The sequence below is a fragment of the Coregonus clupeaformis genome, chromosome 13 (assembly GCF_020615455.1).
Source record: "Coregonus clupeaformis isolate EN_2021a chromosome 13, ASM2061545v1, whole genome shotgun sequence".
Taxonomy (NCBI): Eukaryota; Metazoa; Chordata; class Actinopteri; order Salmoniformes; family Salmonidae; genus Coregonus; species Coregonus clupeaformis.
Window position 1 is genome coordinate 25,773,092 of NC_059204.1, and position 15,578 is coordinate 25,788,669.

Genomic DNA, 15,578 nt, shown 5'->3' on the forward strand with positions numbered 1-15,578 from the left:
CACATGCTCAGTTTGAATCTCACAGGCCTAGAGCTCTGCTGTCTCTTCATTTACGAGCCAGTGCTACAGTTTATACCTCCTCACTAGTTATCAGCCAAACCCTTGACCCCTCAAACACGCCACTTGCTCCCTAGCATCCATCAGGGGGTCGCCATCACTGCTGCTGACGCTTCATAGACCACAAGACAAACACCTATTAACCTGACCTTGACCCTAAATGCCAAAACACTGAACCTAAACACCAATCTGACCGTTTATTTCAAACCTTCTACATGAAAGTGACCCGGTCCGCTGCACAATAACCAAGGAATAAAATCAATGAATGTCAGTAGAGAACCATGCTGCACATTCTCCACATTTACAGTCACTTGCAGAGGACATCGATCCAGAATAACCTAGTGGAGAAGTACAGCTGCTCAGAGTCAGACTGTACATACTGATGCAGATGCAAGCAGCTGATTACCAAGTGCAAAGGTGTTAGGCCGGCAAGTGTATGAATAGCTGCATCGTAAACTGCCCTGGCCTGATACGGACAGCACACAACAGTGGCTATACAACATGCCTATATACAGTAATCACGTGTATATGGCACATGATATCAATAGCTGGACAGACGTTGTGCTTGGTTGTTTCCACGCAGGATATTTATCTATGCATGAAAAAACACTGGGCGATATTGCGTAAAATGTACGTCAAATACACGACACTGAGGGCCAAATAAACAGATAACACAAGATAGCTAATTAGCCAGTAATCAAAACAGCACATCAAGCTCATTCGTTAATTTTGATCTAGCTAGTTGTTGGATGCGAGTTGTATCTAAACCCACACACACAGTTTACCTCACCCTGCAGCTAGCTAGAACATGCTTACTAAAACTGTTGCAAGTGAAGTGGAACTAGCTACTTATCTAGTTAAACTAGAAATTATGTTATCGCCATCAGGGTGTAGGTAAAACAGGGATATTAAGGTGGATTGCGAACTCTTCTTCCCGAATAGTTCTAGCTAGCTAACTACCTCTGCTAACGTTAGCTAGCTAGGAAACATATGGGTCTGGCTAATAAAAACACAAATACTGCTATCGAAATCCTACGACTATGGTCGTTTTGGCTAAATAGTCTCTCATGTTTAATTAGATAGCTAGTTGCCATGGTAAGTACGGACCAATCTGATGTTGATGCAAGGGGAACAGGCTGGTCTCAAGTGATGATAGCGTTGCTAGCTCGCTGTTCTCTTGCCTACACACACACACACACACACACACACACTGACAAGGCAGTAGAAAATACGAGATTGCGGGGGAATGAATCCTTACCTGGTGCCCGCCTTGTCCCCCATCTCCTCGGCAGGCTTTCGGTAGATGGGTGGCAAAAGAGAAAGCTGTGTGTATTTCAGTTTTTTTTTTTCTGTAAATTTTATGGTGTATTTTACTCCTCCCTTGCAAGCTCTCTGGCGCTGGCTTCCGTGCCCTTTCGCTTCCGCAAAAGCAGGAACTCATCTGATCCGTGCAGCACTGACAAAGATGCGCTTTTGGGGACGGTGCAGCATTGCGCATTAGCTACGCACTATCAGAAGGCTCTACGCCCAAATGGTAGGAAACTAGTGCTTTTTGGGATGCAACGTTAGAGCGTTGCAGATTGAATTGCAATGTGTAAATAAGGTATTTAAGTTGTTTTGTCATTATGGGGTATTGTGTGTAGATTGATGAGGAAAAACATTAAGTAAATACATTTTAGAATAAGGGTGTAATGTAACAAAATGTGGAAAAAGTCAAGGGGTCTGAATACTTTCCGAATGCACTGTAAGTTGTAGAACAGACACAACTCCCTATTCTACTTCATAGTGAACCATATCTGTTCTACACTACTTTTCTATATGAACATAGCCACAGTAAGTAGGTGCAGCACCCTCTGAAAAATCAGAAAAAAAAAGAGATTTTTTTGGGTTACAAAAGTAGTGCACTGGGCCTTTACTAGTCCTGTATTAGCGGACCGATATAGCAGTCTGTAGTGCAGGCACGATTTTTTTTTAACTCTGCCCCCCCTTCCCCAGGCTATGTATACAAACATTCTGCAATATAGGTGACAACCAGTGGAGGCTCCTCAGAGGAGGAAGGGGAGGACCATCCTCCTTAGTGAATTTCAGAAAAATAAAAATAGCGAAAAAATAATAAAAGTTATCCTTTTTAGATAAAACTATACTAAATATATTCACGTCACCAAATAATTGATTAAAACACACTGTTTTGCAATGGTCTACAGTAGCCTCAACAGCACTCTGTAGGGTAGCACCATAGCGTAGCCGGAGGACAGCTAGTTTCCGTCCTCCTCTGGGTACATTGACTTCAATACAAAACCTAGGAGGCTCTTGGTTCTCACCCTTTTCCATAGACTTACACAGTAATTATGACAACTTCCGAAGGATGTCCTCCAACCTATCAGAGCGCTTGCAGCATGAACTGATATGCTGTCCACCCAATCAAAGGATCAGAGAATGAATCTAGTACTGAAAGCATAAGGTACAGCTGGCTAGCACTGCAGTGCGTAAAATGTGGTGAGTAGTTGACTCAAAGAGAGAGAAAGACAATAGTTGAACAGTTTTGAAAAAATAATTTCTTAAAAAATGAAGAAGCAAGAGAGAGAGAGCTAGCTATATTTCATATTTTTAAAATCATAGCACTGCTTTTTGTTACAATGCCATTGATTGGCTAGCTAAATGGAAGGTGGGGCCAGTACAATTGCAACAGATGTTATCCTTTCCCAGGTAAGATTGTTGGCTATTATTGAACTTTAGCCATCTAGCTAACGTTATCCATTGAATAATGTAGGTCCCGAAGGCAGTATATTAATGTTAGGTTCTTATATATTTCAGACCGACATCATCACCAACATTAGCTAATGTTAGCTTGATTAGCTAAGTAAACAAGGCTAACTACCGTAGTTACATCGTTAGCTAAATTGCTATTTTGGAGGGGTAACCCAGCTAGTTTCTTGTGTCTTGCTTTTACTGTCCACATTGACAAGATGTACTAATGCAACCTTGTTTTTAATTAATATCATCCAGCTAGGCTATAGGAAGAGTAGTAGACTGGGCAATGAATGGGGCATGTATAGCAGCCAATAACTAATGGCAGTAGGCTATATTATTGACTGGGTTACTTTTTTATGTCTGTCTGGCTGGCTGTATACCTTTCTCTTTGTCTACTTGACTGTCTGCCTGCCTGTCTCTCTGTCAGTGTCTATAAAACATAAATAGGCTACAGTGATTTTAGTATGTTATTACTGTAGTGTATTAAGATTATGACTTTGCTAATAGTTTTCAAGTGGAACCTGAGGGGATGTTTATTTAGGTTCAAAGAGAGCCGTTTTTAGTGTGACACCCCAGATAGAACAGAGGAAGTGTGTGTTGTAGACAGGGGATTGGACAGTAGAGGGAGCCACCCATATTTTGGGGAAGATTATATATACTGGGTTTAAACGAAGAAGAGGTTAGAGCAGACATTGTAATTTGGAGGACACTGCTCTCCGGGGGGATCATGACACCCGTAAACTTATGCTGAAATCTTGTGATATGAATAAACCTTATGATCAAAGTTCAGTATAAGCGGACTCCTTTGTTTATCAGCAATAACTAGCAACATTTACTCGACACTACATTATATTATTGGTTAAAGTTATTAAACTATTCTCCTCCATCTCTTATCCCCAGGGGGAGTAGTTGTGTTCTGGCTGATGAAAAGGGCCTTGCAAAGACCATCCAGACCATCTCCTTCCTCAACCTTTTCTTCCCACTGGTGGTACCCCTGTCCAACCTCACTTCCTGGCAGAATGAGATCCACTCCCCTCACTCCAAAAGCAGCAAACCAACAATCATCATCATCATGGATCGAGATCAGCTCATTTGATTTTATTTCAATTTGGGAATGAATTATCAAGACATACTTGTGAGCATAGCAGAATAAGAATTCTGAAAGCTAATGGCCTTTTTCGTTGCCAATTTATTTTCAGACCTACAAGAAGTAATAGACTTAATTACAGATCAATTAAAAGGCCCTGGGAGTCTTCACAGTTACAGGTGGATGTATGTAAAGTGTCTGGAACATGGACAGACCCCAGGGTCTTAGCTATGATTCATAACTAAGCAGAGTCTGTTGGTCCCAATAACGTGTGTATCTCTCCTATCCCCAGGCCCAGTGCCAGTGCTATGGGGGAGCGGTTGTGGAGTGACAGAGATACAGCTGAAGTTCAGAAGTTGACATACACTTAGGTTGGAGTCATTAAAACTAGTTTTTCAACCACTCCATAAATGTCTTGTTAACAAACTATAGTTTTGGCAAGTCGGTTAGGACATCTACTTTGTGTATGACACAAGTAATTTTTACAACAATTGTTTACAGACAGATTATTTCACTTATAATTCACTGTATCACAATTCCAGTGGGTCAGAAGTTTACATACACTAAGTTGACTGTGCCTTTAAACAGCTTGGAAAATTCCAGAAAATGATGTCATGGCTTTAGAAGCTTCTGATAGGCTAATATTTGCTTGACATCATGGGAAAATCAATGGAAATCAGCCAAGACCTAAGAAAAAAAATTGTAGACCTCCACAAGTCTGGTTCATCCTTGGGAGCAATTTACAAACGCCTGAAGGTACCACGTTCATCTGTACAAACAATAGTACGCAAGTATAAACACCATGGGACCACGCAGCCGTCATACCGCTCAGCAAGGAGACGCGTTCGGTCTCCTAGAGATGAACGTACTTTGGTGCGAAAAGTGCAAATCAATCCCAGAACAACAGCAAAGGACGTTGTGAAGATGCTGGAGGAAACAGGTACAAAAGTATTTATATCCACAGTAAAACGAGTCCTATATCAACATAACCTGAAAGGCTGCTCAGCAAGGAAGAAGCCACTGCTCCAAAACCGCCATAAAAAAGCCAGACTACGGTTTGCAACTATACATAGGGACAAATATTGTACTTTTTGGAGAAATGTCCTCTGGTCTGATGAAACAAAAATAGAACTGTTTGGCCATAATGACCATCGTTATGTTTGGAGGAAAAAGGGGGTTGCTTGCAAGCCGAAGAACACCATCCCAACCGTGAAGCACGGGGGTGGTAGAATCATGCTGTGGGGGTGCTTTGCTGCAGGAGGGACTGATGCACTTCACAAAATAGATGGCATCATGAGGAAGGAAAATTATGTGGATATATTGAAGCAACATCTCAAGACATCAGTCAGGAAGTTAAAGCTTGGTCACAAATGGGTCTTCCAAATTAACAATGACCCCAAGCATACTTCCAAAGTTGTGGCAAAATGGCTTAAGGACAACAAAGTCAAGGTATTGGAGTGGCCATCACAAAGCCCTGACCTCAATCCTATAGAACATTTGTGGGCAGAACTGAAAAAGCGTGTGCGAGCAAGGAGGCCTACAAACCTGACTCAGTTACACCAGCTCTGTCAGGAGGAATGGGCCAAAATGTATTGTGGGAAGCTTGTGGAAGGCTACACGAAACATTTGACCCAAGTTAAACAATTTAAAGGCAATGCTACCAAATACTAATTGAGTGTATGTAAACTTCTGACCCACTGGGAATGTGATGAAAGAAATAAAAGCTGAAATAAATCATTCTCTCTACTATTATTCTGACATTTCACATTCTTAAAATAAAGTGGTGATACTAACTGACCTAAAACAGGGAAATTGTTACTAGGATTAAATGTCAGGAATTGTGAAAAACATAGAGTTTAAATGTATTTGGCTAAGGTGTATGTAAACTTACGACTTCAACTGTATGAGGGACATAAACGATGCCTACAGTCGTCTGGCAAAGTACCGCTGTCATATGTTCTAGTAAGTCACCTCCATAGATACATACTACTGTATATTGCTGCTCTATTTAATTCTAATGGTGGCCCCCCAATTATAGACATGTCAGGCGTCAGTGTGTAGCAGTAGGACAGAGTCAGGCGCAGGACACAGAGCTAGTACACAACGTACTTTACTTGTGAAAATAAATTAACATAATCTCCACACAGGGAGGACAAATACCGCTCACCAGTCGATGACACCAAACATAGAACAAACACGCACAGAACACAGTGGGAGCCAGAGGGTTAAATAGGGAACAAATCATGAACATAATGGGAACCAGGTGTGTACAATAAAGACAAAACAAGTAGAACACAGAAACATAGATCGGTGGCAGCTAGTACTCCGGTGACGACGAACGCCGAAGCCTGCCCAAGCAAGGAGGAGGGGCAGCCTCGGCTGAATCCGTGACAGTACCCCCCCTTGACGCGCAGCTCCGGCCGTGCGCCGACACCGGCCTCGGGGACGGCCAGGAAGACGCGGAGCAGGGCGAGTTGGATGACGACGGTGGAAATCCCTCAACATGGAGGGATCGAGGATGTCCCTCCTAGGGACCCAGCACCATTACGTACCCCTCCCACTGCACGAGATACTGCAGGCCCCCCACCCGACGCCTCGAATCCAGGATGGAACGGACCGAGTACGCCGGTGCCCCTTCGATGTCCAGTGGGGGCGGAGGAACCTCCCGTACCTCAGACTCCTGGAGTGGACCAGCTACCACCGGCCTGAGGAGAGACACATGGAATGAGGGGTTAATACGGTAATCAGGAGGAAGCTGTATCAATCAATCAATCAATTTTATTTTATATAGCCCTTCTTACATCAGCTAATATCTCGAAGTGCTGTACAGAAACCCAGCCTAAAACCCCAAACAGCTAGTAATGCAGGTGTAGAAGCACGGTGGCTAGGAAAAACTCCCTAGAAAGGCCAAAACCTAGGAAGAAACCTAGAGAGGAACCAGGCTATGAGGGGTGGCCAGTCCTCTTCTGGCTGTGCCGGGTGGAGATTATAACAGAACCATGCCAAGATGTTCAAAAATGTTCATAAGTGACAAGCATGGTCAAATAATAATCAGGAATAAATCTCAGTTGGCTTTTCATAGCCGATCATTAAGAGTTGAAAACAGCAGGTCTGGGACAGGTAGGGGTTTCGTAACCGCAGGCAGAACAGTTGAAACTGGAATAGCAGCAAGGCCAGGCGGACTGGGGACAGCAAGGTGTCAGCATGCCCGGTAGTCCTGACGTATGGTCCTAGGGCTCAGGTTCTCAGAGAGAAAGAGAGAACGAGAGAATTAGAGAGAGCATACTTAAATTCACACAGGACACTGGATAAGACAGGAGAAGTACTCCAGGTATAACCAACTAACCCCAGCCCCCCGACACATAAACTACTGCAGCATAAATACTGGAGGCTGAGACAGGAGCGGTCCGGAGACACTGTGGCCCCATCCGAAGAAACCCCGGACAGGGCCAAACAGGAAGGATATAACCCCACCCACTCTGCCAAAGCACAGCCCCCGCACCACCAGAGGGATATCCTCAACCACCAACTTACAATCCTGAGACAAGGCCGAGTATAGCCCACAGAGGTCTCCCACCACAGCACAAACCAAGGGGGGGCGCCAACCCAGACAGGAAGATCACGTCAGTAACTCAACCCACTCAAGTGACGCACCCCTCCTAGGGACGGCATGAAAGAGCACCAGCAAGCCAGTGACTCAGCCCCTGTAACAGGGTTAGAGGCAGAGAACCCCAGTGGAGAGGGGAACCGGCCTGGCAGAGACAGCAAGGGCTGTTCGTTGCTCCAGAGCCTTTCCGTTCACCTTCACACTCCTGGGCCAGACTACACTCAATCATATGACCTACTGAAGAGATAAGTCTTCAGTAAAGACTTAAAGGTTGAGACCGAGTCTGCGTCTCTCACATGGGTAGGCAAACTGTTCCATAAAAATGGAGATCTATAGGAGAAAGCCCTGCCTCCCGCTGTTTGCTTAGAAATTCTAGGGACAATTAGGGAGGCCTGCGTCTTGTGACCGTAGCGTACGTATTGGTATGTACGGCAGGACCAACTCGGAAAGATAGGTAGGAGCAAGCCCATGTAACGCTTTATAGGTTAACAGTAAAACCTTGAAATCAGCCCTTGCCTTAACAGGAAGCCAGTGTAGGGAAGCTAGCACTGGAGTAATATGATCAAATTTCTTGGTTCTAGTCAGGATTCTAGCAGCCGTATTTAGCACTAACTGAAGTTTATTTGGTGCTTTATCCGGTAGCCGGAAAGTAGAGCATTGCAGTAGTCTAACCTAGAAGTAACAAATGCATGGATTAATTTTTCTGCATCATTTTTGGACAGAAAATTTCTGATTTTTGCAATGTTACGTAGATGGAAAAAAGCTGTCCTTGAAACAGTCTTGATATGTTCGTCAAAAGAGAGATCAGGGTCAAGAGTAACGCCGAGGTCCTTCACAGTTTTATTTGAGACGACTTTACAACCATCAAGATGAATTGTCAGATTTAACAGAAGATCTCTTTGTTTCTTGGGACCTAGAACAAGCATCTCTGTTTTGTCCGAGTTTAAAAGTAGAAAGTTTTCAGCCATCCACTTCCTTATGTCTGAAACACAGGCTTCTAGCGAGGGCAATTTTGGGGCTTCACCATGTTTCATTGAAATGTACAGCTGTGTGTCATCCGCATAGCAGTGAAAGTTAACATTATGTTTTCGAATAACATCCCCAAGAGGTAAAATATATAGTGAAAACAATAGTGGTCCTAAAACGGAACCTTGAGGAACACCGAAATGTACAGTTGATTTGTCGGAGGACAGACCATTCACAGAGACAAACTGATATCTTTCCGACAGGTAAGATCTAAACCAGGCCAGAACTTGTCCGTGTAGACCAATTTGGGTTTCCAGTCTCTCCAAAAGAATGTGGTGATCGATAGTGTCAAATAGTGTATATAGTGTAACCTATAACAAACCTCGTTCAATATCCTCAGGACTTTAAATGGCCCCACAAACTGCCGACCCAGCTTCCGGCAGGGCAGGCGAAGGGGCAGGTTTCGGGTCGAGAGCCAGACCCGGTCCCCCGGTGCATACATCGGGGCCTCACTGCGGTGGCGGTCGACGCTCGCCTTCTGTCGCCTGATGGCCTGTTGCAGGCGTACATGGGCAGCGTTCCAGGTCTCCTCAGAACGCCGAAAACATTCATCCACCGCAGGTGCCTCTATCTGGCTCTGATGCCATGGTGCCAGGACCGGCTGATAACCTAATACACACTGAAATGGAGAAAGGTTAGTGGAGGAGTGGCGGAGGGAGTTTTGGGCCATCTCTGCCCAGGGGATGAAACCCGACCACTCCCCCGGCCGGTCCTGGCAATAGGACCGCAGAAACCTACCCACATCCTGGTTTACTCTTTCCACCTTCCCATTACTCTCGGGGTGAAACCCTGAGGTCAGGCTGACCGAGACCCCCAGATGTTCCATGAACGCCCTCCAGACCCTTGAGGTGAACTGGGAACCCCGATCAGACACTATATCCTCAGGTACCCCGTAGTGCCGGAAGACGTGTGTAAATAGGGCCTCCGCAGTCTGTAGGGCCGTAGGGAGACCGGGCAAAGGAATGAAACGGCAGGACTTAGAAAACCGATCCACAACGACCAGGATCGTGGTGTTCCCTTGTGACGGGGGAAGGTCCGTAACGAAATCCACCGATAGGTGGGACCACGGCCATTTGGAACGGGTAGGGGTTGTAATTTCCCTCTGGGCAGGTGTCTAGGTGCCTTGCACTGGGCGCACACCGAGCAGGAGGAAACATAAACCCTCACGTCCTTAGCTAAAGTGGGCCACCAGTACTTCCCACTAAGACAGTGCACTGTCCGACCGATGCCAGGATGACCAGAGGAAGGTGAGCCCAATAGATCAATCGATCGCGGACATCTAACGGAACGTACATACGACCCTCTGGACACTGGGGGGGAGTGGGCTCCGTACGTAACGCCAGCTCGATGTCCGCGTCAACCTCCCACACCACACAAGAAGCCGGAAGTATGGGAGTGGGCTCCATGGACCTCTCCTCTGTGTCATACAACCGGGACAGAGCGTCTGCCTTAGCGTTCTGGGAACCTGGTCTGTAAGAAAGGGTGAACACAAAACGGGTCAAAAACATGGCCCACCTTGCCTGGCGAGGGTTCAGTCTCCTCGCCGCCCGGATGTACTCCAGATTGCGGTGGTCAGTCAAAATGAGGAAAGGGTGTTTAGCCCCCTCAAGCCAATGCCTCCACGCTTTCAGAGCCTGGACAACAGCTAACAGCTCCCGGTCCCCCACATCATAGTTGCGCTCCGCCGGGCTGAGCTTCTTCGAAAAGAAAACACAGGGGCGGAGCTTTGGTGGCGTACCCGAGCGCTGAGACAGTACAGCTCCTATCCCAGCCTCGGACGCGTCTACCTCTACTGTGAATGCCAAGGAGGGATCCGGATGAGCCAGCACAGGAGCCGAGGTAAACAGGTCCTTCAGGTGACCAAAACCCCTGTCCGCCTCAGCTGACCACTGCTGTCGCACCGGTCCCCCCTTCAGCAAGGAGGTAACGGGAGCCACTATCTGACCAAAGCCCCGGATAAACCTCCGGTAGTAGTTGGCAAACCCTAAGAATCTCTGCACCTCCTTAACCGGGGTTGGAGTCTGCCAATTACGCACGGCTGAAATGCGGTCAATCTCCATCTCCACCTCTGACGCGGACAGGTGGTGCCCTAGGAAGGAGACGGACTGTTGAAAGAACAGACATTTCTCCGCCTTGACGTACAGGTCATGTTCCAATAGTCGACCAAGCACCTTGCGCACCAGGGACACATGCTCTGCTCGTGTAGCGGAGTATATGAGAATGTCATCTATATACACCACTACACCCTGTCCGTGCAGGTCCCTGAAAATCTCATCGACAAAGGATTGGAAGACTGATGGAGCATTCATCAACCCGTACGGCATGACGAGGTACTCATAGTGCCCAGATGTGATACTAAATGCCGTCTTCCACTCATCCCCCTCCCGGATATGCACCAGGTTGTACGCGCTCCTGAGATCCAATTTGGTGAAGGAGCGCGCCCCGTGCAATGACTCAGTCACACTAGCAATGAGAGCTAGTGGATAACTGTACTTAACAGTGATCTGATTGAGACCACGGTAGTCAATGCACGGGCGTAAACCTCCATCCTTCTTCTTCACAAAAAAGAAACTTGAGGAGGCAGGTGAAGTGGAAGGCCGAATGTATCCCTGTCCCAGAGATTCGGAGACATATGTTTCCATAGCAGCCGTCTCTTCCTGTGACAGAGGATACACGTGACTCCGGGGAAGTGCAGCGCCTACCTGGAGATTTATCGCACAATCCCCCTGTAGATGGGGTGGTAATTGAGTTGCCTTCTTTTTACAGAAGGCGAGAGCCAAATCGGCATATTCGGGGGGAATGTGCATAGTGGAGACCTGGTTTGGACTTTCCACCGTAGTTGCACCTATGGAAACACCTACACACCTCCCCGAGCACTGACGTGACCATCCCTTGAGAGCCCTCTGTTGCCATGAAATCGTGGGGTCATGAGAGGTTAACCAGGGAAGCCCCAACACCACTGGAAACGCAGGAGAATCGATCAGAAAGAGACTAATTCTCTCCTCATGACCCTCCTGCGTTTTCATCCAGAGTGGAGCTGTGACCTCCCTAATCAGGCCTGACCCTAAAGGGTGACTATCTAAGGCATGTACAGGGAAGGGCACATCAACAGGAACAATAGGAATCCCTAATCTACGGGCAAATATACGATAAATAAAGTTCCCAGCTGCGCCTGAATCTACGAGCGCCTTATGCTGTATTCCCAGTCATGTGTAATCCATAGATTAGGGCCTAATTTATTTATTTTTGATTGACTGATTTCCTTATATGAACTGTAACTCTGTCAAATCTTTGACATTGTTGTATGTTGTGTTTATATTTTTGTTCAGTGTAGCAATGGCTTGTCTAGCAATGCCTCATAAATTCATCAAAAGTATATTAAAGTATATATTAGGCTATCAATGAGTATGATTAAGCTATTCTTCATAGTGCCAGTGAATTGAAGTTGAACAACGCCAAATGTATCAGTTTAATTAGGCCTAAATGTGCAATAAAAACTATTGTGCCTATAGGTTATTTAATGAAACCCTGGCTGGCTGTTGATGTCCTAGGTCAGGGCTCTCCAACCATGTTCCCGGAGAGCTAACTTCCTGTAGGTCTTATCAGTTTATCAACCAGCTAATTATTGAATCAGACGCGCTAGATTAGGGTTGGCGTGAAAACCTAGAGGATGGTAGTGTTAGAAATTGCGTAATTCAAATCTGGTATTGGAATAAGAATCAAGAGATCTTCAATCCAAGCTTAATTTATTATATGCAAAATGTATGTATGATAAGTATGAAGGTTCGTATATACGGGTCCGCTGAGATACCACGCAGGGCACTCTGAGAACTGATCCATTGTTCTAAGTTCTTCTTCAAATACTCTGACAGAAAGCCTCCACTTCTTCTGTTGGCCAACCAGAGCAAAGGACTGAGTGTGGTTCAGCCAATCCGTTGGCGCAGGGGTTGGTCCCAACTCCTCGGCACTCCATTTGTTGCCAGGCATAGTTGCTATGATAATAACCTGCGGAGTCAGCACCCAAAAGACACCATTCCACTGTACTCCATGTTCAAGGACAGTTTCACAGACTACAAAGAGAGAGTGTTCGTATCTGTAAGAAATACAAGTCTTATCTGTCCTACCCCTAACGTTCCTTACATGAATAACAACAGCCTGTTATGTGAAACAATTTATATCAGTATAGTTCATTAATGCATTCCTTCCAAGCTATTCATCACATACAGATCCAATTATGAGAAAAATAGAACCCAACAATTCCCCCTTTTGACGCCCTCTAGGGTGTCACTCATTAAAATACAATACAAACAAAAATAAACACTTTTATTAATAGACAATTTGATAATAAAAGGCCTTCAGTCCTTCCATCTACACCCAACTTGCAAACGGTTGGCTACAAGTCACCCAGGCACTTCAAACCTTCACATAAGGAAAGACAAACATACCCAATGGTTAACTTGATTAATAAAGCATAAAACACAGGATTAATAGAACACAAAACATAAGATTATTAAAACAAAACACCAACAGGGAAGTACATTTTGGCCCCCTTTAGACACCCTCTAGAGTGTCACTCCACCAAGCCTGGTAGGTCATATCCTTCATTCCTTAGGTCGGAGTCCGGGATTGGGCCGTATCTCACCATCTGTTTGGAAACCACCTTCTCCATCTCCTTTTCTCACCAACCCTCAGACACAGGAAATAAGACAACATCCACAAAGAACAAGTATACCCATAGAAGCTATAACTTCACCCAGAATAGTTACAACAATAGTTTTCCATTTACCAAATATGTTATCAAACCAACCGTTTATGGAGCTATCAATACCAGAGTTCTCAGCCAGTTCGTTCGCCAGCGTGGTGATGGTCACTCAAGCGCTTTGGTCACGGGCCCGTCCGGTGCTGTATTGTTGGGGATGAAAGTACAGCACATATATCCAAACAGAACACAAACCCCCGTCCCGCTCAGCCAAAAGCATATCTAAAGCTATTCTATTCTGCCATGTCATTAAGCTAGTTGCCGCTGTCTGCTCAGCTAATCCCTTTACTGCATCACGAGTGTGGTTTATAAATCTTTTGCTGGTTATATTAAATATAATTTATCCAATCTACATTTTTATTAATTGTTGACCACCAGAAAATACTTGATTCAAACCCAGCTGCGATCTGATTCCTAGCTTTGAATTGTTCTGGAACCCCTCGGGGTACTCCTATCCCATCAATATATATATCCTTTCATCAAAGGATTCCTGGAGGAGGTCCTACTTTCTACGTGACAACTCACCAGTCTCTGACACGTTTGATTGTTTACATATGTAGGTGAGTTCACAATCAGTTATCACCACACATCCATCAGATGTCAGCACGGGTCTGGTTTTGGTTCCTAAAATCCTCAGGCTGCAACAAAGAGGAGAGATTAGTCATGGTCTCTTTTAGTTGTGATATTCTCTGTGTGGGAGCAGGAGCTAAGAGGCCCTACCCTGTATCCTGTCTTACTAGTCCTAGAAAAACAATTAGAATCCCCTGTGACTTCAAACTGAGGCAACCCAGGTTGGGATGACTTTGTTATCGGGGGAAACAGATAGTGCAAGTTACCATAAGACTCTTTCACCACATTCCCAGGTGGCTTGCATGGAGGATAAACCTGACAGAGAGTCAAAGCCTGTCAAGGGGAACGGAGTAGTTGTTAACCTTGGTTTGGCTGTCCTACAGGCATAACAGTCCTCTTTAGACCGTATACTGAATCCATTCCAACCACAGGTTAAAATCTATTTACTCCATCTCCATCTGTACTACTTCCTTCAGGTCTATAGTTTGCACTGTCTCACTACCTCCCTCAGAGAGGTTTACTCTATAGGGTGCCCCAGTTGAAGAGGATATCTCACCTGTCAGGTCTGTAATCTGTTTTAGCATAATTCAGACTTTCAGACAGTACCTACCCTTATATGGGTCGCACTGCCATTTCTGATAATTCCCTACTTTCACAACCCTAAACTGTGTATGGAGATTGGTGATGTCCTTCCCTAAAGTCCCTAGTACTTCCCCTTTCGCTACGTCTAGCTGTCTCCTATGCCTTTTCAACTTGTGTTAGGTTAACTACCACTTCTGGCTGAAACAGGAGGGTCCGTGTGTGTTAGGAATATGGCCCCCACAATCAGACAGCTACCTACCGTCGGGAGACCTGTGAATCCCCACCCTCGCCCTGAAAACATGTCAGACGCCAGAGGCCAACCCATTGCTTTACCTTCTATCGAACTCAGACAGGGATGATCAGACAGGGTAAGGGAATCTTCGTTAAGGAGCCAACCCCCGAGCCCTAGTGGTGATCGGATCTTTCTCCTAACTCTGTGTTTGTTCGTCAGGTGTAGCTGGGTTTACCTTTTTGCAGTGAGTGACATGCACCCAGATGGATCTCTCAGCTATTCTGCTGGCAAAGGCAGTACTTGGTAGGGCCCTTCCCGCCAGGCCTGCTTCAGTCTCCTGGTTAGATAGAGTGGGTCACCTTCTCCTTTAGTTCACCTGTGGGGCACAAAACCTCTGACATACAGGTGTGGTTAATAAACTATCATACTTGTTGTTGTTTTTTTTAAAAGTATTTTGTCCTCTCCTTCGTATATATTTAATATTTAATCCAACCATCCCCCTTTTTGACATATGATTTGGCCATGTGTCAATATTACCACCTACCTAAACAATCACTTTAGTTAATATTGGTAATTCATTATCCAATTGCCATTCCTCCACTCTCTCTTCTGTTATTTTATGGTTCAAATCAAATATACTATTACCAAACTATAATCTTCTTCACAATTTGCACAGTATTACAAATTACCCTCAACTTTGTAAAATAAACTATCTTAAAGTCCTCCTCTCATGCCTTTAGAATTTACTAGTGTGGATGATTAATTAACACCAGAATGTTAAAACAGAGTTCAGAGGCAATTGAAATCATTTAACGAACTGTTTAATCCCATAGTATACTAAACATTACCATTATTCTAAATATTTCATAAATGTTAGTTATCCCAAGTGTTCATTAAGTCCTCATGA

General features: G+C 45.1%; 1 protein-coding gene and 1 long non-coding RNA gene across 5 annotated transcripts in view; one reads left to right on the plus strand and one right to left on the minus strand.

Annotated features, from left to right (window-relative positions):
• Positions 1-1,494, minus strand: part of LOC121579815 (arrestin red cell) — a 31,081-nt gene extending 29,587 nt beyond the window's left edge. For 2 of the 4 annotated variants that reach the window (XM_041894727.2, XM_041894724.2), the window contains exon 1: positions 1,316-1,492. In XM_041894727.2, coding sequence (XP_041750661.1) covers positions 1,316-1,338 — 23 coding nt within the window. In that variant the 5' untranslated portion in view covers positions 1,339-1,492. Of the gene's footprint in view, positions 1-1,315 lie in introns of all 4 variants that reach the window. The other 2 variants (XM_041894725.2, XM_041894726.2) reach the window with 2 other exon arrangements.
• Positions 1,495-1,507: 13 nt separating this feature from the next.
• Positions 1,508-4,308, plus strand: LOC121579816. The gene is made up of 3 exons (XR_006002951.1): positions 1,508-1,591; positions 3,709-3,943; positions 4,188-4,308. It is a non-coding gene; the product is annotated as an uncharacterized LOC121579816 (long non-coding RNA).
• Positions 4,309-15,578: the final 11,270 nt, after the last annotated feature.